The 20,490-nt window shown below is 41.6% G+C and overlaps 1 protein-coding gene across 1 annotated transcript; it reads right to left on the bottom strand.

Annotated features, from left to right (window-relative positions):
• Nucleotides 1–744: 744 nt before the first annotated feature.
• smn1 (survival of motor neuron 1, telomeric) lies at nucleotides 745–19,118 on the bottom strand. The gene is made up of 9 exons (XM_078214879.1): nucleotides 18,994–19,118; nucleotides 18,231–18,302; nucleotides 14,605–14,727; nucleotides 11,680–11,874; nucleotides 11,429–11,590; nucleotides 6,820–6,891; nucleotides 5,597–5,710; nucleotides 2,142–2,205; nucleotides 745–911 (listed from the first exon to the last, which is right to left on the bottom strand). The coding sequence occupies exons 1-8, from the start codon at nucleotides 19,048–19,050 to the stop codon at nucleotides 2,152–2,154; spliced, it is 849 nt and encodes a 282-aa protein (XP_078071005.1). The 5' UTR covers nucleotides 19,051–19,118; the 3' UTR covers nucleotides 745–911; nucleotides 2,142–2,151.
• Nucleotides 19,119–20,490: the final 1,372 nt, after the last annotated feature.

The following is a 20,490-nucleotide window of genomic DNA, read 5'->3' as shown; positions in this document are numbered from 1 at the left end:
GATAAGGTAACTGAGAGATTGTTTCCAGTGCAAGTTTGGTAGTAACCAGATGAGACAGATTTAAGGTGATTAGTAAAAGTGATACATGAGGAAACTTTTTTTTGCACAGCGACTAGTGATCTTACTGAATGGTGGAGCTAACTCAGTGGGATCTTATCCTATTTCTTAACTCATGATCTGGAATGCACTGTTTGAAAGACAGCATGGAAGCAGATTCAATATTAACGTTCAAATGAAAAATATTTTAAGGCTATGGGGAAAAGAGGCAGTGAGTGGGACTGGCTGGTTATCTCCAAAGAGCTGGCACAGACATGATGGGATGAATCATTGAATGACCTCCTTGTGCAGTGTATGATATTGTTCTTCTTGGCACCATTCATGGCAGTGACTGTTCCTAACCTTGACGCAGTTCTGAAACTCGGATACTAGGAAACTAGACAGCTCAGAGGTGAGAATGAGGGCTACACACTCAAGAGTTTCAAAAAAAAAAATTCTCTTCACTGATGCCCACAAATCTATGTATTTCCAGTTTTTAAAAGAAATTTCTGGCGTACCTTCCTTTTCGACAGCTGAGATTGAGAGAATATCCACAGCCCAATCATTTCAATACATTGTACGTTGATGCTTTAATAACTTTGGTTAAAAATTGAGTGATAATGGCAAGGAAACCTAAAAGGTTTTCCTTCCTGTTCATGTAGTAATCAAAATAGATCAGCATACAGCTTATATAACAAAAAGAAACCATTGAAACAAAAGATTTTTATTATTCACTATTCAATACAAAGCAGATATTCAATCCCAAGGAACCCCAAAAATGTACTAATGGCTTATTCATACAGATACCAGTAACATTTTAAACATAATCCATTGCAAAAATGTTGCATTCCTCTCCTTGGGAGAGAAACTTTCACCTGCAGAAGAAAAAGAAAGAGGGTCAATTCAAGCACAGAAAGCATGCAGGTTGGGTAATATTGCAATATACATTTCCTATAGCGCAATTTCAAAGTCACACAGCAAGACATATCGGCATAGTACTATTTAGGGAAAGATAAATGAGATGAGAGATACAAGGCACTTGCTGCCATTTTGGCCCTTTCAAGACCCCAAACCAGATTCTGTTAACAATAGTTTTGAAAGTTGCAGGGAATGTGGCAAGTACAACAAGATAGTCCAATTCACCAACTGATACACATGAACTGGAGTAAATTTGTTCAATGCTCAGAACTCAGATTTGTGGTAAAACATCAGGAATGACAACAGATTAACTGGGCCAAAGTGAAAGAGCTAATCAGCAACAATGATTCAAAATCAACCTAAAATTTATTGCTGCGTTATTGTCATTTTGCACGAGTGTGTGCTCACAGATCTGACTTTTTTTAAATTCTCCAAAAAGGAAACTAAACAAAGGAAACAAGGCAGAAGAAAAAACCTAGTCATAATGCACTGACCAGACATTCCTAACAAACAAAAAGCTGCAAAGCTCCGAGGGGTTTTTCTACAAGTCCAGACCTTCCCAGTCTGTGCAGTCCAGTACCATAGCATATTGTCTATTTACCAACTTAGCTAATGGGTTAGCCACAAACATAAAAATGGAAAACTATATGAAGTTAATCTCATGCTTGCTATAGCAGTTCTAAAATAGACCAGGAATGTATCCTCGTGAAGTCATTATTTCCTTGTTCATGCATCAAAACCCCCCAATATTATTATCAGTGTGTGACTTATTGCTAGACCCGGCACTGATGCCATCCAGAAAGAAGGCATCAGCTTCAAATGCAAGTCTGACCACCACAACAGGACTCTACAATTGGCTTCATTGCCCCTGGGTTAGGTAGAGGTTATAAAGAGTCTGCTGGTGCTCTTTCTTCTCATCCAGTGGCTCATGCTGGAAAATGCATGTAGATGCTGGACATGCAGAATTGGATTTGGCCCCAATCCCTTCTTACAGATGAATAGCTTGGAGATTCTCACCATCTAGTCTTATACATAATGAAGTGTCAGAGAGCTGATATAGAGGTCAGAGAGGTTTACAGCATGGAAACAGGCCCTTCGGCCCAACTTGTCCATGTCGCCCAGACCACTTAGCTACATCCTAGCAAGGCTCAGTAGCTTCAGCAAATAGACAAGACATATAAACTCACCATTCTAAAACTAAGAACGAGGACTCTTCCTCATGCCCGCTTCCATTCGCCCTTGCTTGAGACCCTGCAAGGGAAAACAGAATGAGTACCAGTATCAGGCTTGTCTTCATCTTCAACAACATTCTTATTTGGCGTCATTAACATAATAAAATGTCCCATGGTCCTTTACAGAAGCATTGATAAACAGAATATGACATATAAGGAGTTTTCGGTGAATCACCAATTGTGAGCATTTAAAAATCCATGCTCAAAAGGCTGGAATTTGATGCGTGCAGATATCTCAAAGGGTTGTGGGGCTGGATGAGATTACAAGACAAGGTGGAGCCAGGGCATGGAGGAATTTGAAAACAAGGATAAGGATTTTAAATCTGCCTGACTGGACATCAATGTGGGTCATAGAATCCCTACAGCGCAGGAGGCGGCTATTTGGCCCATCGAATCTGCACCAACTATGATCCCACCTAGTGCTAACCACTGTGCCACCCTTAAATATGTCAGCATACACATGAATACCTGATGCAAGTTAAAGCACAGATGGCAGACTTTTGGACAAAAGTCATGTTTACAGAGGGTAGAATGTGGGAGACCAGCTAGCAGCGCATTGGAATAGTCATGTCTAACGGCAAGGGAGGCATGAATGAGGGTTTCAGTAACTAATGAGCTGAGCAGGGGTGGAGCTAAGGAGACAGAAATAGGCAATCTTAGTGTTGGCACAAATGTGTGGTCTGAAGCTCATCTTAAGGTCAAATATAACATCTAGATTGTAGTTGATATTCAGACAATTGCCAGGGCGAGAGATGGAGTCAGTAGCTGGGGGCCAGAGTAGAGTGCGGACTGAAAACAATGGTTTCAGGCTTCTCAACATTTTATTTGAGGAACTCTCTGCTCATTTAGTACTGGGTGTCAAACGTGCAGTCTGATAATTTAGGAAAAGTGGAAGAGTTGAGACAGGTGGTGGGGGAAGTAGAACTAGGTGCTATCAACTTATGTGTGCACATTAATGCTGTGGTTTTAGGTGATGTCACCCAGGGACAGCATGTAGATGAGGAACAGGGCAAAAATCACCAGAGTCAAGTGTTGCCTACAGATACTCTGGCTACAATTAGATAGCTAAGAATGGAACCAGATGAGAGTGTTCCACCTACTGTAGATGTCAGCTACAAGTAGACGTCTAAAGTCTCCAAATATCTTGGCAAAAACAGGACTCAGCTTATAGACGGAATATGAAGAGTGCGTGTGTGTGTGGATGGTTGTCATTTTAAAATATGAAAACCAAAGCATAATGCTGGTAATTCAAATTAAACTGTAATACGGTTGTGAATTAATTGTACAAAAATACACTTAACCACAACCAAAGTATTTTGAAACCCATCCAATTCATTGCCTTTGGCATCCAACACAGAGTTAATCAAATTTATTTTAAGTCATTGTGGCTATGGATTATTGTAAGGAACTCACTCTGGATCAGATATCACTCTTTTCATTGCGGAATGAGGCTGACTATTCAGGTGAGTATAATACATCATAGCTGCAAAGGGAAGTTGACTTATATGCTGAGTATATGAAAAAACATGATTTTTGGGGTCAGAAAAATTGGGTTGTGTTATGTGGTGGGTCGACTCATACACGTCAATCTACAGTAGAGGAATGACAGTGTAGTTGTGGTGGAGGATGGCATGGTCAACAATGTCAAGGAGGATGAGGAGAGATAATTTACCTTTGTCAAAGTCACAAAGATATCATGTACGAGAGCTACTTATTACCTATCAAATATTGAAGTAAATTAACAAAATCTTAAAGCTATTTACTTCAATTTTTACATTAAAATAATTTATCCTTGATTCGCAAAGATGTGTTACTACCAATTCATTATTGCATAATGTACAAGCGCAGTTGTACATCATTAGATACTGCACTTGAAAAAGACAAAATGTAAATTCCATGCTGCCCGTAACATCATCCAAAGGTGTGGGGTCAGCATTCACAAGTACACTGACAACATCTCACCACAACCTCTCTTAACTCCTCTACTTTCTGTTGTCAGAAAGCTTGTCCAGAATCCTCCAGTTCAACTTTGTGAAAAGAAAAGCAGCATTTCTCTGTTCTTGGCATAAACATAGTAATGTTAACCACTGATTCCCTTTTGTTTCCTGGCCACTAAGCTTTAACGCAAGCACAATTTCAGAGCAATGAACTTTAACTCAGAGTTGAAAGCACCTGAGCAAAGACTAACATTGAAGCAAGACACTCACACCCAACTCAAGTCATAAAATGACAACTGAAGATCAAGGCTTGAGGTTTTGATATGTTCCTGTCCAAACACTCCTAGCCTACAATTTTAGCACAGTTGCATTGATGGTAAAAGAGTATAATGCAACAGACGTTGCAACAAATTAGTGGAATCTACTAAAGCCAATTTACTGCAGACACAAGTCAACTTGATTTTTTGTTGAAATAAAAGCTGTGAAATCTACTGCATTAGAAGTACTTTACTTTTATTTATGGAGAGATTTAATATCTTACATTATAACTGCTGCATGACAGCTGCGTGTTCTGTCCCATGGGAATATGTATTGCATTAGGGCAGACATCTTAAGCGACAATTATTTTGATTTGTCCAATATACTTATTAAAGAATTCAGATATCAATTGCAATCACCATTCCAGTAACTTATTTTCGAAAAATTGTTCCTATAAAAACCTATGTTCCTTTTTAGTAGCAGAACTAAAAATGTGCCTAATTATTATTAAATGGGCACAGGATTTAGCGTGACTACAGTCCTTCAGGCACCCCATCCACAGGAGTATTATTCACGTGTGAACTTAGACGGGGGCTTTTAATTGGAAGAAAGTTCCAGTGATAGATCATGAACCTGAAACACGAACTCTGTTGCGTTTTCCACAAATGATGACAGACCTGCTGAGTATTTCCAGCCTTTTCTGTTTTTATTTCACATTTCCAGCTTCTGCAGAATTTTGCTTTTGTATTACGGCATAACGACCAAAGCAGAGGTAAGGGAAATGCAGTCAAGCTCAATCATATTCACATCTAGCGTCCACATTGTTACAGGGTAAACTGGATAGAGGTACGAAGCAATAATCATGGACATTGTTTACCTTCCATTAACACAGATGCAGTAAAGTTCTTACTCTCATCTAAAATACACATTAGGGAACAAAATTGATTATTTAACTCAACTGTATACTTCCACAACTCACTGCACAAACTTGATGAGTGACTGCGGTGATACTTTCTAAAAGATTCTTGGCTAAGTGACACATGAACATTAAAACCATAAGATTGTAGAAAAGAAAATCCAGATGGGCAAAAAATTGCACAAATACTTAAGTTATAAGCATCCCATGGAACGGATCATGGTCCTTATACGTAGTTCATATAATTGAAGACTAGAACAGTTTTTTTAAAAGTTTGATTTTAGATTACAAGTACTTACCAAATAATAACCTGTGTGATAGCCACTCATGTACCATGCTATCAGCATGCTTCCCAAAGCTTCATCATCCTCATCAGTTGAATCTGGACCCATTGGAGGTGGAGGCGGAATTAACTACATTTGGGAAGAAGTAAAGTTCAGTTTGTTAAAGATGGACTTAAAATTTTCAGGGTTAAAAAATTTCAGAACAAGTTGTCTCAACCTGTTTCAAACATGTGGATTTATCAGTTTAAAAAAAAAAACAAAATTCATACTAAATGACATAAACTAAAGGAGTTCTATAGTATTGACCAGATTTCAACTATTCAACTTTTCTTTCACAAAATCCTACTAACTGTCCTGGCTTGAGACCAGTCACACCTCTTTAACCTGTGGTTAACCCTCTCTCCACACACACTGTTTGTATCTGTAAAGACTCACATTCCAACCATTCTTCACATTCCAAATTGTAATTATCTTGCAATTGTGTCCTTGCCTATATATGCCATGTTTGTGAGCCTACCTCCACCCACCTGAGGAAGGACCAGTGCTCCGAAAGCTCATGATTCCACATAAACCTGTTGGGACTTTAACTTGGTGTGAGACTTCCTACTGTGCCCACTCCAGTCCGATGGCGGCATCTCCACATCATTCTTTCACAAAGAGTAGCTTATTTCTCCAGTCCATGTACCTCAATTAAAAAAAAGGATAGATATCCTTTCCCACCCTACAACTGTAGCCTAAAAGACTCGGAGTAACATACCCAAGATCAGGCACCAGAAGAGAAAAAAATGTGGCACTAACACACTCCACAGCTTGTGAACACAAATCCATCAAGAATTTAAATTATAGAAATAGTTAAACCATACAATTTAGAGACCAAAAATTACACCATTTTCACAGTTACAAGTACAAATATTGAAAGTTGAAGAAAATTTTACAAATACAGCATTTCTACGTTGAGTTCATTTCATATCCATGAACAGGTGGATCGATCCACTGTACAATTTCCCTTAGGAGGCACAAAAGAGCAACAAGTCTAACCAAATTTCATGTTATTTAAACTCAAAGCAGCAACACACCATTGCTTAAAAATTCAGCAACACGCCCAAAAATGCCATTGACTTAGGCATAAAGATTATTTTTCATCTCCTCTACTAGACTGCAATTAGTTATACACAGCAGCCAGCCTAAGAAGTCTATCCACATGTTTTCTGGCATTGCATAACAAGAAACTCACTCACTGGTGGTCCTGCAGGAACTGTTGGTAACCAACCAGGTAGGATAGGCGGTGGACCATGAAACTTTGTACCAGGCTGTAGAGAACAACAAAAAATTGTTTACTTTATATACGGAAATACATAGGAGATACAACAGAAGCAGATCATTCAGCCCAAACAGTCCATATCAGTCTGCAAGCAAGCAAATACCCCTAATCACATTTATCCACCCCTGTTCCCATACACATATTTCCATCGTCCACTAGTTTGAGGAAGCGGTACAATACATAATCAAGAATTCCAACATCTTTCTCTATTCACTTGGTCTAAATAGATAATATCATAATGTTGATTCTCAATTCTTGTATGGCATAGCTCGATTTCTATTAATGCCATTGAGTCTAGATCTTCCTGCAAAGTAATAAAGAACAAAGAGAGCAAAGAAAATTACAGCACAGGAACAGGCCCTTCGGCCCTCCAAGCCCGCGCCGACCATGCTGCCGTCTGAACAAAAAAAACCACAGCACAGGAACAGGCCCTTCCAATTCTCCCAGTTTATCTTCAAAAGTGCATAAATAGTTGCTACATTTCTAATAACATTCTGCCTATCCCACTGAACAATTACTTGTCTATCAAGAATTTCTAAACATTAATATCTTAATATAAGGACTGTTCATCTCACTCATTCACCCAGTTCTATTACGGAATGTAGACTGATCCTCAAATTTCTATCAATTAAAGAATTCAATGAAATATTTACTGCACAAAGTGACAGCCCACACATCAGTCGTTAACATTTTAAATTTAATATAAATCCATGTTTAAGGTACGAGTGTTTCTGGCAAGGCCACCCATTTATTGTGCATTGCTAGTTGCCCTGGAGATGGTGGCGAGTTTCAGGACTTTGACAGTGACATGTCCAAGTAGGTGGGTAACTGGTCCAGATGAGTTTCTGGTCAAAGGTGAAACTACTACACCCCTCAAAAAAATTCAGCCCCTTAAAGTTGACGATGGGGACTCTGCAATGTGAATAGCCAGTGAATGACCTACGGTTTTCTCTTATTTGTGCTTGTCACTGCCTGGCAGTTGTGTGGAAGAGCAACAATCATTAATTTTTTTTCCCCTCCAGAAAATACAAACCAATTTCTTATTCTTAAAAATCCTTTTTCCTCCTAATCTTTAAGGCTCTAGCTTCCCTAAAAAGTCCATACAGTTCAATGGATTAAAAGTTGATAGTCAAACTTTCAGCTCTTTTCTGAATCTTTTGTAGCACAGATATCAATCTTCAGCTAACTTGATTCACTCCTGGCAATAGTACTGAAGACATGCACTCCGAAACTAGCTACATCCCTAGCCATGCTGTTCCAGTGTAGCTACAAAACTGGTATCTACTGGGCAATGTGGAAAATTGCCCACTTATGTTCTGTCCACAAAAAGCTAGACAAATCCAATCTAGTACTTCCCACCCCATCAACCTCCTTGTACTTAAAGTGATGGAAGGTGTCATCGACAGTGCTACCAAGCACATGAACAAAGAAATAACCCACTTGTCAATACTCAACGTGCATTCTATTGGGGCCACTCGACTTCTGACTTCATTACAGCCTTGGTCTAAAAATGGACAGAAGAACTGAACTCTTGGTGAGAGTGACTGCCCTTGACATCAAGACAGCATTTCACTGAGTGTGGTATTAAGGAGTGGTAGTAAAATTGAAGTTAACAGGAATGGGGGGGGAGGGGAGGATTTTCCACTGAGCAAGTTGTAAGAAGGATTCAAAAAGTCTGCAAAGGGATATAGATGGGTTAAGTGAGCAGTCAAAAGAATTGGCAGACGGCGTACAATCTTGGGAGAGACTGTGAGGTTGTCCACTTTGGCAGGAATAATAAAGCAGAGTGTTATTTAAACCGAGAAAGAAACTGCAGCCCAGAGGAACCTGCACGTCAAAAAAAAAATCAGCCCACTACAGCAAGTAATTCAGACAGTGAATGAGAACAACCGTGACACCACAGGAACAAAAACAGAAAATGCTGGAAAATCTTAGCAGGTCTGACAGTATCTGTGGAAAGAAAATAGAGCTAACATTTCATGTCAGGATGACCTTTCAATTAGGGACCTAAAAGAAAATTTACACACAGGCTGGAGGCATGGTTTAGGTCTTAAAATGAATATTTTGCATCCTCTTTACCAAGGAGGTAGATCTACTCAAGACACGGAGACAGATGAGGAAACCGTGTCCCTAGAAATATTCAAAATTGATAAGGTGGTGTTAAATAGACTGTCGTACTGAAAACTGACAAGTCACTGAGGCCTGATTAGATGCAGCCAAGGATATTGAAGGAAGTGAGAATGGAAATTGCAGGTGCACAGGCCATAAATTTCCAATCTTCTCCAAACACAGGGGAGCTGCCAGAGGGCTGGAGAATTGCAAATGTTATGCCCTTGTTCAAAATAAAATTGCAAGAATAGTCCCTGCAGTTGCAGACCAGTTAGTGCAATATCGGGGGTGGATTCTAGAAACAATTATTCGGCATAGAATTAGTCAAATTGAAAAATGTGATTAGGAAGAGCTAACATGGATTTCTAAAGGAGAAATCATACTTAACTAACTTGAAGTTTTTTGAGGAGATAACAAAAAGGGTTGATAAGGGTAATGGTGTTGATGTGGTGTGCATGGACTTTCAGAAGGCACTCGAAGCAGACTTGAGAACTGTTATAGCTCCAGGTAAAGGGGACAATAGCAAGGTGGATACAAAATTAGCCGAATAGGAAACAAAGTAACAATTAATAGATATTTTTGGGCTGGAAAAGGTTTATAGTTGTTCCCCAGGGATTGGTATTGGGACCTTGGCTTTTCCTGATATATTAACGACCTAGATCTTGGTATGCAGGAAGGATCTGAAAGCATTAGAGAAGAGGTTTACAAGAATGGTTCCAGGGATGAGAAACATCAGTTATGAGGACAAATTGGGACTATTTGTCCCAGAGGGGAGGTGGTGAAGAGGAGATCTGATAGAGATGCTCAAAGTCATGATGGAGCTGCACTCAGTAGATAGGGAGAGATTGTTCCTGCTGGTAAGAGGATCAAGAACGAGCGGGCACAGATTTAAAGTGATTTTCAAACAATGCAAATGTGATGCGAGAAAACACATTTTCACAAAAGTGATTTGGGTCTGGAATGCACTGCCTAGAAGTGTAGTGGAGGCAGGTTCAATCAAGGTGTTCAATAGAAATATGTGCAAAGTTATGGGGAAAAAGCAAGGAAATCAATATCCTGGGGGCCCACCATTGACCAGAAACTGATCTGAACAAGCTATATGAATACTGTGGCTACAAAAGCATGTCAAAGACTCTGAATTCTGAGGCAGGTAACTCACCTCCTGACTTCCCAAAGCCTGTCCACCACCTACAAGGCACAAGTCAGGAGTGTGATGGAATACCAAAATAAAAACAGATAGTGGTGGAAATACTCAGCAGATCCGGCAGCATCTGTGAAGAGAGAAACACAATTAACGTCGAGTCGTACTTGACTCTTCATCAGAATACACAGTATGATGGAATACTATCCACTTGCCTGGATTAGTGTAGCTCCAATTACACAAGAAGCTCAACACCATCCAGGACAAAGCAGCCCATTTGATTGGCATCCCATCTTTCACCTTTAACAGTAACTCCCTCCATCACCAGATGGAAATCCTGGAACTCCCTTCCCAGCGACACTGAGTGTACCTGCACCAGATGGATGCAGCGGTTCAGGAAGGCTGCTCACCACCATCTCGAGGGCAATTAGGGATGGGCAACAAATGCTAGCCTTGCCAACACCACGGACAAAATAAACTCTAGAAAGTATTAGCATGCAGATGTGATAGTTGGGTTCCCTTCCCACTGTGTGCATCACTCAAAAAGAATCACACCTGGGACACTCGCTGCTCAAAAACTGCAATGAGGTCAAAGAAAATAAAAGTAGGTAATGCAGCGAGGGGAAAAAAAGAATAAACTAGAGTGCAGAATTTAAGAGAAAAGAGCATTTGAGACCACAGGAGTGGGGAAAAGGACAAGAGATTGAGGGCCCAGAGTGACAATAGATGAGGATAAGCAGCAAAAGGGATGTAAAGTCTGACCATAACCCTCTAATTTCAAGACCAAGGAGATGCCCGCATGCAGACCATGAATTGTTGAATCTTTCTTCAACTTGGCTAAAAATCTAGAGCAAATTTTTTTTACAAAAAGAAACGCTTTTTAAAATATACTTATTAGGGGACAAGAGCGGCATGGTGGCATAGTGGTTAGCATTGCTGCCTCACAGCACGGGGACCCGGGTTCGATTCCCGGCTTGGGTCACTGTCTGAATGGAGTTTGCATGTTCTCCCTGTGTCTGTGTGGGTTTCCTCCGGGTGCTGCGGTTTCCTCCCACAGTCCGAAAGACGTGCTGGTTAGGGTGCATTGGCCATGCTAAATTCTCCCTCTGTGCACCCAAACAGGTGCCGGAGTGTGGCGACTAGGGGATTTTCACAATAACTTCATTGCCATATTAATGTAAGCCTACTTGTGACACTAATAAATAAACATTAAAAAACTTTAATATATACACAACTATCATAAAATCTCACTAGGCATTTCTGTTCATGCACTTACAAAGCCAAATCCTGGCATTTGTGGTGGTTCAGGGGGAAGACAGTGGTTCCAGGTAGACTGGTCCATTGATGATTTTAATTTGGCTTCATTTGATTGACGAGATTTATAGACAGGTGAAACAGCATCACTTTCATCTGTCGATTGCTGGCCAAACCCATTTTTCTAAGAACAAAGATAGAAGAAAGTGGTTTTTAACTTGTCCTGCCAGATCTTGGCATCACTGATAATTTGTGCAAGTTATTATTGCTCACCTGTTTAGGACTCTCATTCTCTGCTTCAGAGCTATCAGCTGGAACAAGCTCTGTCAGATGCTGCTCCTCTTCATTTCCGTAACCAGTGTACATCACAACACATGTTCCTTGCTTTTCATTGACAGACTGAATAGTGGCTAAGTACACATTGCCATCTTCAGACCACACTGCATTACAAGCATCACCAACCCGCCACTGTATTTTAAAGTGGGAAGAGAGAGAAATCAAATAGCTTAAATTCTAACTTCGAGTACAATATAACATTGCACTGACTACAGCACTTATTTGAAGAAAAGGTACTTTATGCAATTGAAGGCAAATTAAATCCTAAATGCTTAAAAAAGTAATTCACAACCTATTAATGACTGGCTTAAGTGACCGATTGTTTGCACAAAAAGCAACAATTTGAAGAGACAAGAACATGAATTTATAAAAAAAAGAAGTTTTCAAATCCAGACAACTCAGTCCTGACACACCAACTTCATTTTGATGTCATCAACACAGGCACCTTTTGTACAGCATGTTGATACTGCCTATGCACAATTGTATGAACACATACTAGTAACCTTAGCTCTATTAACTTGTAAAACCTCAATGCAAGGTCAAGATTTTGGAATACTGCAGATGATCAAAACTTGAAATACAACCATTCAGCAGGTCTGGCAGTATGTGTGGAGAAAGAAATGAAGTTAATGCTTCCTGTCAAATGACTGCTTCACAACTTCATATTTGACCAGAAATATTAAGTCCGTTTCTCTCTCCACAAATGCTGCCAGACCTGATGAGTATTTTTGTATCATTAAAATTTTCTGAAGCTAAACTAAGAACAGCCTAATATTGTGTAAATATGCTGATGGCATGTTAACCTAGAAGAGCTGGAGCAGAGAATGCCTACTACATGTTATAATATATATTTTTTAGCCAGTTTCCACAAAATAAATGTGGATGGAGGAAATTATTCAGCCCATCCTGGCTTATTCATCTTGAAGGAAATGTAATTCCCCCATCCCAGCAAGTAGCAGATTCTCAAATAATTCCAATGTTTTTATGGGGAAACTAGACAAGGGAATAGGTTACAATGATAGATATAGTCAAGAAAAAGCAGGAGGAGGCTTGAATAGCACTCAAATGCAGCCAAGGGCTGGTTGGTTAAATGACCCATTCTGGTGCCACATATCCAATGTAATTCTAGAAAATCCATTCTATTAATCTCAATTCAGTTCCATAGGTTCAATAAGTTCCTAAGGCTGGTACTCCCAATTCTACCAACATGCAAATACAGAAAATCTTAAAGAATCCCATTTAAGTCTTCACACATGAACTATCACCCTTATCTGCAATAGAGAATTGTAGAATGGCTGCAGCACAGGAGACCATGCAGCCCTTCATCTCCATGCCAGCTCACAGCAAGAGCAATTCTGCTCATCCCAGTCCCTCAGCTTTTCAGGTGTTTATCCAATTCTCTTTTGAAAGCTACGATTGAGTCACGTCCACCATACTCTCAAGCTGTGCATTTCAAATCCCAATCATTGCTGCTTGAAAAATTCACATCACCCTTGCTTCTTTTGCCAATCACCTAAATAAGTATGCTCTGGTTCTCACCCTTCTGCAGATGGGAACAGTTTCTCTCTATATATTCTGTTTAGATCCCCTGATGTTTTTGAACACCGTATTCAAATCTCCTTTTAATCTTCTCTTTTCCAAGAGCAGCCCCTTCTCAAATCTACCCATGAGACTAAAGTTCCTCACCCCAGAAACATTCCTGTAAATCTTTTCTGCACCCTCTCTAAAACAGCCACAACCTTCCTAAAGTGCACTGAATTGTACACAATATTCCAGCGTTTTATAAAGATTCACCATAACTTCCTTACTTTCGTACTCTATAAATCCCAGGATCCTGTATGCCCTTTTAAACATTCCCTCCTTCAACGAAAGGTGCACATAAGAGGGAAAGCTATTGAGCAAGGTCAAGGGTTTTTTTCCCCAGCATCATTCTGAAGACACTTATGGGACATCAGCTAAGATTCATGCTTGTGCATGTAATGGAGCCGTAGCCTTTCGCCAGCATGTTCAAAGTACCTTCAATCACACATTCACATTATGAGCATTCCCATGGAACTCCCCAATTAGTCAGTTAGAGCATTGAAATGAACTGCCAGTAAAGGCATGTCATAGTCTAACTTTACTCATGGACTGAGTTCATATGGAAGCTTCTAGACTGACAACGGCCAACCAGACCACTGAATGAGTGACCAATCAGGGCATCAAAAGAACTGCCCCATCAATGAACAGTTTGCGAAAAATGGTTCGTAGCACAAAGCTTGCCTCCCCAAACGATCGCTCTGTAACCCAATGCAATTGCGATCCATGGTTTGGGAACTCCTGGTTTAAAGTTTATTTATTCATGTCACAAGTAGACTTACATTAACACTGCAGTGAAGTTACTGTGAAAATCCCCTTTTTAGTTTAGTTGCAAACCATCTGGCCAGTACAGGTCACACCACCCTCAGAACTAGTCTCAATGTCCCAGGAATCTAAAGCCCTCCCTCATGTACCACCTCTCCCAGCCATGCTTTCATCTGGTCTATCCTTTTCCTACTTATTTACTAATGCATGACAATGGGAGTAATCCAGAGATTGCTCTATGTGGCACCCAGCTCTCCAGTCTGCTTCCTAGCTGCCTAAATTCTGCATGAAGGCCTCTTCCTTTTCTCTACCTCTGCCCGTGGTACCATTGTGTATCACAATCTCTGGCTGTTCACCTGCCCCCTCAGAGTGCTCTGCAGCCAGTATATACCATCTTTGAATCACAGCTATGGCCACAGAAACATTTGTCTGTTCCTCCAAGTTCTCTCCAAAAATACCCCACAGATTTAATTCAGACTGAGGCACAGGATCTAAGTGACATTACAAGACTCATCATACCTTTCTATCTGGATGTACATTACTCTTCTTTCTGTTTTTATTTTTCTTGTGTTTTTGCTTTGTTCCAGTTCCACTGCCCTCCTTGGTATATGGCTGAATATATTCACCATTCTTCAGGGCATTCTGAACAGAAAAGCAGATTATTATGACAATCAAAAATATTCCAGTAAATCTCTGGGACAGATACGTGAAAAAAGCTTATTCTTTATTCAAAAATCAGTAAGATTACGAACAAGCAAACAAACATATAAATTGGGAACAGAAGTAAACCACTCAGCCCCTCGAGTCAATAAGATCATGACTAACCAACTCCAGATTCCCACCCCCCCCGCCAATAACATTTCACTCCCTTGCTTATCAAAGGTCTATTGACCTCAGCCTTAAAAGTATCCAGACTTTGCTTCCATTGTCTTTTGTAGAAGAGAGTTCCAAAGACTCTTAACCCGCAGAAAAAAAATTCTCCTCATCCCCATCTGAAATGAGTAATCCCTTATTTTCTTTTTTAAACAGTTACCACTAGTTCTAGATTCTCCCACAGGAAACATCCTTTCCACAACCACCCTGTTCTTTCACATCCACTGTTGTTTTCTGCCTTCTCAGAGAACAGAGCAGAGGCCAGGGAGTTTCCCAGAAAGGAAAAAGGATACAAATCCTGAAAGTTATTCAGCAATAGGCAAGGAAAATATTTCATTTGGTTTATTGCTCTAAAACAAAAAAACTCTAGTCATTTTGCTGAATGGTATTAGAATATCTCCATGAGAATGCTACTTTTCACCCAGTTGATTTAAGTTATCATATTTTGAGACTTTGGGCCACATTCCCCTGTTCCTGTGCTGTACTGTTCTTTGAATGGAAAGGATTTAGTAATTATCCAGTGCTTTTAAACAAAGTCTAGAGGTTTGATCCAAAGGTCTTTAACCTTAATTCTCTTCCGAGAACAATAAATGTTTTCTTTAAGCCCATACCCCAATCAGGAGGGAGATAAGGAAAGTCAGAGTCACAAACAGAAAAAGGACACAGGGAGATATTGGCAATCAGTTAGATCTTGGAAAGCCTAGTCTAATGAAAATAAACCCATCACAAACGTAGCACCCCAGTCAATTTCATAAGGCTGACAAGAAAAAGTTAAACAAGCTAACTAATTGAGATAGCATGGCACATCCTTGAGCAGGATTCTGCATTTTGTTGAAAAAACAATAGTAAAAAAGAACAGCTCAACAATTATGTGGTCCCGTCTCACTGTTATTTCAATTCATCTGAAGAAGTTATAAAAGATGTGTGGGTTAACTTGCCCCTTAGTGTCAGAGGGACTAGCTAGAGTAAATATATGGTGATAGGGCCTGGGTTGGATTGTGGTCGGGGCAGACTCGATGGGCCGAATGGCCTCTTTCTGCACTGTAGGATTCTATGAAAAGCAAAGAGGAGGATTCATGCAAATGAAACATTATGCAACTCAGATCAAAAGGGGGTGTCACCGTCAGACCCATGGATGATTGTATCATATTATTAGATATCACGCACATTTGCGGATGCAAGATTTTGGAATGACTTGGACCACTATCTAAAGAAGTGAAGCACAAATTTGAAATAGAACAGGCCATTTAGGTTGTGTCTGGCGCATTGTCCCACTATTTCCACAAGGTTTTGTATCTGTGCTTCAAATATTTGTGCGCGCATTCAGGAACTGATCACAAATAATTATTTTTAAATCAATAGCTGGTCACAAACAGGGTCTTCATTTAGTAGTGCAGTTCAGTTATGAGAGATCACTTTGAATTATGACTGACCATTCTCTGAAGAAACAGGCTTCTTTCTAAGACCCCACTGCACTATCCAACGAGCTCTTTGAATGTCTTACCCCAACATTCAATAGTTCAGGAACAGCAAACAGTTAGGAAGGCAAATGCTATGTTGGCCTTCAATGCAAAATAACTTGAGTACAGGAGCAAGAACATCTTACTACAGTTGTACAGGGCCTGAACTTTGAAGGAATGATGTTGTATTTCAAGGACACAAATAATGGATTCTCTTTGAATCACAGTATCCCAAAGGTGCAGGAGGCGGCAATTTGGCCCATCGAGTCTGCACCGACCACAATCTCACCCAAGCCCTATCCCCACAATCCCACACATCCACCCTCGCTAGTTCCCCTGACACTAAGGGTTAATTTAGCATGGCCAATCCACTTAACCTGCACTTTGGAGTGGAAGGAAACTGGAGCACCCGGAGGAATACCCATGCAGACTTGGGGAGAATGTGCAAATTCCCACAGACAATAACCCAAGCCGTGAATCGAATCCAGGTCCCTGGCGCTGTAAGGCAGCAGTGCTAAACATTGTGCCACTGTTGCCTTAAAGATGGCATTTTGCGGAATCTGTTGTGGAGTGAATTGACTGGTCTTAAAAACTCAGAAACGGGATTAGTTTATGCTGCAGAGTAGAGAGATTCAGTTTGAGCTGGAACAACTTATTTTAAGTTTGGGTCTTGGGAGGAAACTTCAAGTTAAATGGCCTTAATTTGTCTTTGTCAGTATTCTATATACAGTGGAACCCCGATTTTACGCACCCCGATTTAGCATGAATTTGGATATAACGCGATGAATCATTGGACCCTTTTTTTCCCGCTCATGATTGGCAAACAGTGGAACCCCGATTTAGCGCGACCCCGCTTTTTTCCGCGATAACATTTTATGGACCCCAACCATCGCGTTATAACAGGGCCGCACTGTACTTAAGGATATTGATGCATGCACTGCTCAGTGACGACAGGGGACCAACACAGCTCAGACAGAACTTATTTTCTCCTGATATCCACTCAATGGTGCTCATTTCTGGCAAAAATATTTGGATAATGGTCATCAGCTCCATTCTTGTTACTCTATTTATTCCATTATCATTTCCCTTTGCTTTGCACAATTATCCCTTTTGTCATTTAATCTCTTCTGCCTTGCTATTATAGATCTTTTTGTTTTGCCCCCAGTTCATGTTCCCAACCTCTGTACTTGCTTAAAGCCTTTAATTTCTTTCTCGTTCCGAGAGATCATCCAGCTGAAACTTTAAATGTTTTTAAGACTTGCCCTCAACCTAGTATTGCAGACTGGCACATTCCAAAGTCCAGGACAATGTGCTGAGGGACGCACTAAATCTTGGGAGAGCCACTGAAGCACAATGGGGAAAGTTACTGTGTAAGATGTTTCAGCCACAGACTAGGAATTTTACAGACCCCCTCAGGCTGTATGACTCACTTTGAATGTATATAGTAAATATATATACGACAATTGTATTGAAGCACCTCAGAGTGCAACATGGTCGATGTGGAAAATTTGAATATCATTGAACTCTAATAACCATTGTGAAATGTCTTGTAATGTTTGATATTTTATGAATAAAGAATAAATTCTTTTAAAAATACGCTCTCCACAGATGGTGTACTGGCTATTCCCAGAACTTTCTTTAGAAACTTACCACCTAACCATGAGCCTGTTACTCAAAACTAGTTCCCAACCTGTAACTGAAACCAGTTACAAAACATTGTTGTCTTTTCCTACATCTTAACTGATTGTGATAAAATGTTAGAGCTGATCCAGAGGGAACTTGTGATCCACACCAATTCCCCGTGGCACTTACTTTGAAAGAGGTCACTGCCTTGTCGTAGGCTTTTATCAGCGCTGTGTCGTCCCAGATATCTGAATCGTCGCTCTGAAAGAAAAGTTTAAGTTTTCACCACAGTTAGCACTGCTGCCTTACAGTGCCAGGGATCCTGGTGTGATTCCTGGCTTGGGTCACTGCCTGCGTGGAGTCTGCAATTTCTCCCCATGTCTGCGTGAGTTTCATCCGGGTGCTCCAGTTTCCTCCCACATGCCAAAGATGTGCGGCTTAGGTGGTTTGGCCAAGGTAAATTGTCCCTTAGTATCAGGGGGATTAGTAGGGTAAATATGTGGGGTTACACTTATAGGGCCTGGGTGGGATTGTGGTCATGCAGGCTCCTTCTGCACTGTAGGAATGCTACAATTTTATTAGCGTCACAGGTAAGCTTGCATTAACACTGCAATTAAGTTACTGCGAAAACCCCCTAATTGCCACACTCTGGAGCCTGTTCGGGTACACAGAGAATTTAGCATGGCCAATGCAGCTAACCAGCACATCTTTCGAAGGGACAGAATGAGGAACCGGCTGGAGCCAGGGAGCCCCCGGAGCGAGGGGGAACCGGGGTCCCAAGGAGGAGCCCGTGCAGCCGGCTGGACTCGAGGCCGGGCGGGTGGGGGTGAAGGGGGAGGGGGTGGAGGGGGAGATATCGGGCGGGGAGGGAGTGAGTGGGCGGTTGGACACGGCCGGGCTCCGGCCCCACTTAGTCGGTCCGCAGCGCTCGCTGGGTTAGTGCCGCCATTACCTGTCCGCAGCCTCTCCGGAAAACCACCTCTCCCACCGCGCTTTCCTCGCCCATCATCCGGCCCCGTACTGCACAGCAGCGTCAGCAAACTGCGACCAGTGACCCGCTGACCCCGCTTCTGATAGGCTGAACCGCCCTGTGCGTCATCATCAGGTGACGTCTATGGTAAACATCTCATGGTGGGGGGGAGGGGCCTGGATCCCATCCTCCTGGGGTGGGGTGGGGGAGGGGGTGCTTGGATCCCATCCTGCTGGGGTGGGGGGTGCTTGGATCCCATCCTCCTGGGGTGGGGGAGGGGGGTGCTTGGATCCCATCCTCCTGGGGTGGGGGAGGGGGGTGCTTGGATCCCATCCTCCTGGGGTGGGGGAGGGGGTGCTTGGATCCCATCCTCCTGGGGTGGGGGAGGGGGGTGCTTGGATCCCATCCTGCTGGGGGGGTGGTTTAGATCCCATCGGGATGGGATCCAGACCCCTTTCCAGATCTAGCTAAAAACGATTGCATTTTAGACGATCAAGAGGAAGGGGTGCTGGGGTGGGGGTGCTTGGATCCCATCCTCCTGGGGTGGGGGAGGGGGTGCTTGGATCCCATCCTCCTGGGGTGGGGGAGGGGGGTGCTTGGATCCCATCCTGCTGGGGGGGTCGTTTAGATCCCATCGGGATGGGATCCAGACCCCTTTCCAGATCTAGCTAAAAACGATTGCATTTTAGACGATCAAGAGGAAGGTAACATTCTGAACTGAAACAGAAAATGCTGGAAAATCTCAGCAGGTTTCAAGTCAGGATGACCCTTTGTAACGGTCATCCAGACTGGAAACATCGACTCTTTTCTCTCCCCACAGATGCTGCCAGACCTGCTGAGATTTTCCAGCGTTTTCTGTTTTTGTTTCAGATTCCAGCACCCTCAGTATTTTGGTTTTAATACTCCTGGACTGACTTTCATCCTTTTGAGTAGGGACAGGGGCTCGTTGGATCCTGCAGACCCAAAGTACATGTCCCGGAGTCTCACTCCCTCTGGCAGAAGTTAAGGGAAGTTAGTTTAAAGATATGCCAAATCCTGTTGACTTCACATTGAGGTTACGATTGTAAGAACACCATACCCAACAATTTTTTGTATGGCAAGGTGGCCAGAGCCAGATGACTAATGGGATGTCCAGAACTCTTGTTTCAAGGATGCAACTGACACCAACACTAAACAATAACCCAGAATAATCCGCAATGTCCCTCAGTGCTTCATGTGTGGCAGAATCTGACTTTCAAGGGTATTCTTATTTCCCCATTTAATGGTGTTCCATTTTAAAGTATACAAGATCTGTATTCTTATTTCCCCTTTTTACTGTTTTTTCCTTCTGGGTGATCTCTTCAGCCATCAGCAAAGGCGCACCATATGAAGACACCCCACCTGAAATGGATTTGTTTGCTTTGCGTACTTCATCTTTCATAGATTGAAGAACGCCAGAAAGAACTAGATATTGTAAGATTGAATATTAAATATATTTTA

This window comes from Mustelus asterias, chromosome 6 (assembly GCF_964213995.1).
Source record: "Mustelus asterias chromosome 6, sMusAst1.hap1.1, whole genome shotgun sequence".
NCBI classification, from domain to species: domain Eukaryota; kingdom Metazoa; phylum Chordata; class Chondrichthyes; order Carcharhiniformes; family Triakidae; genus Mustelus; species Mustelus asterias.
The sequence above is the reverse complement of the archived record's forward strand: the minus strand, read 5'-3'. Positions and strand labels throughout refer to the sequence as shown.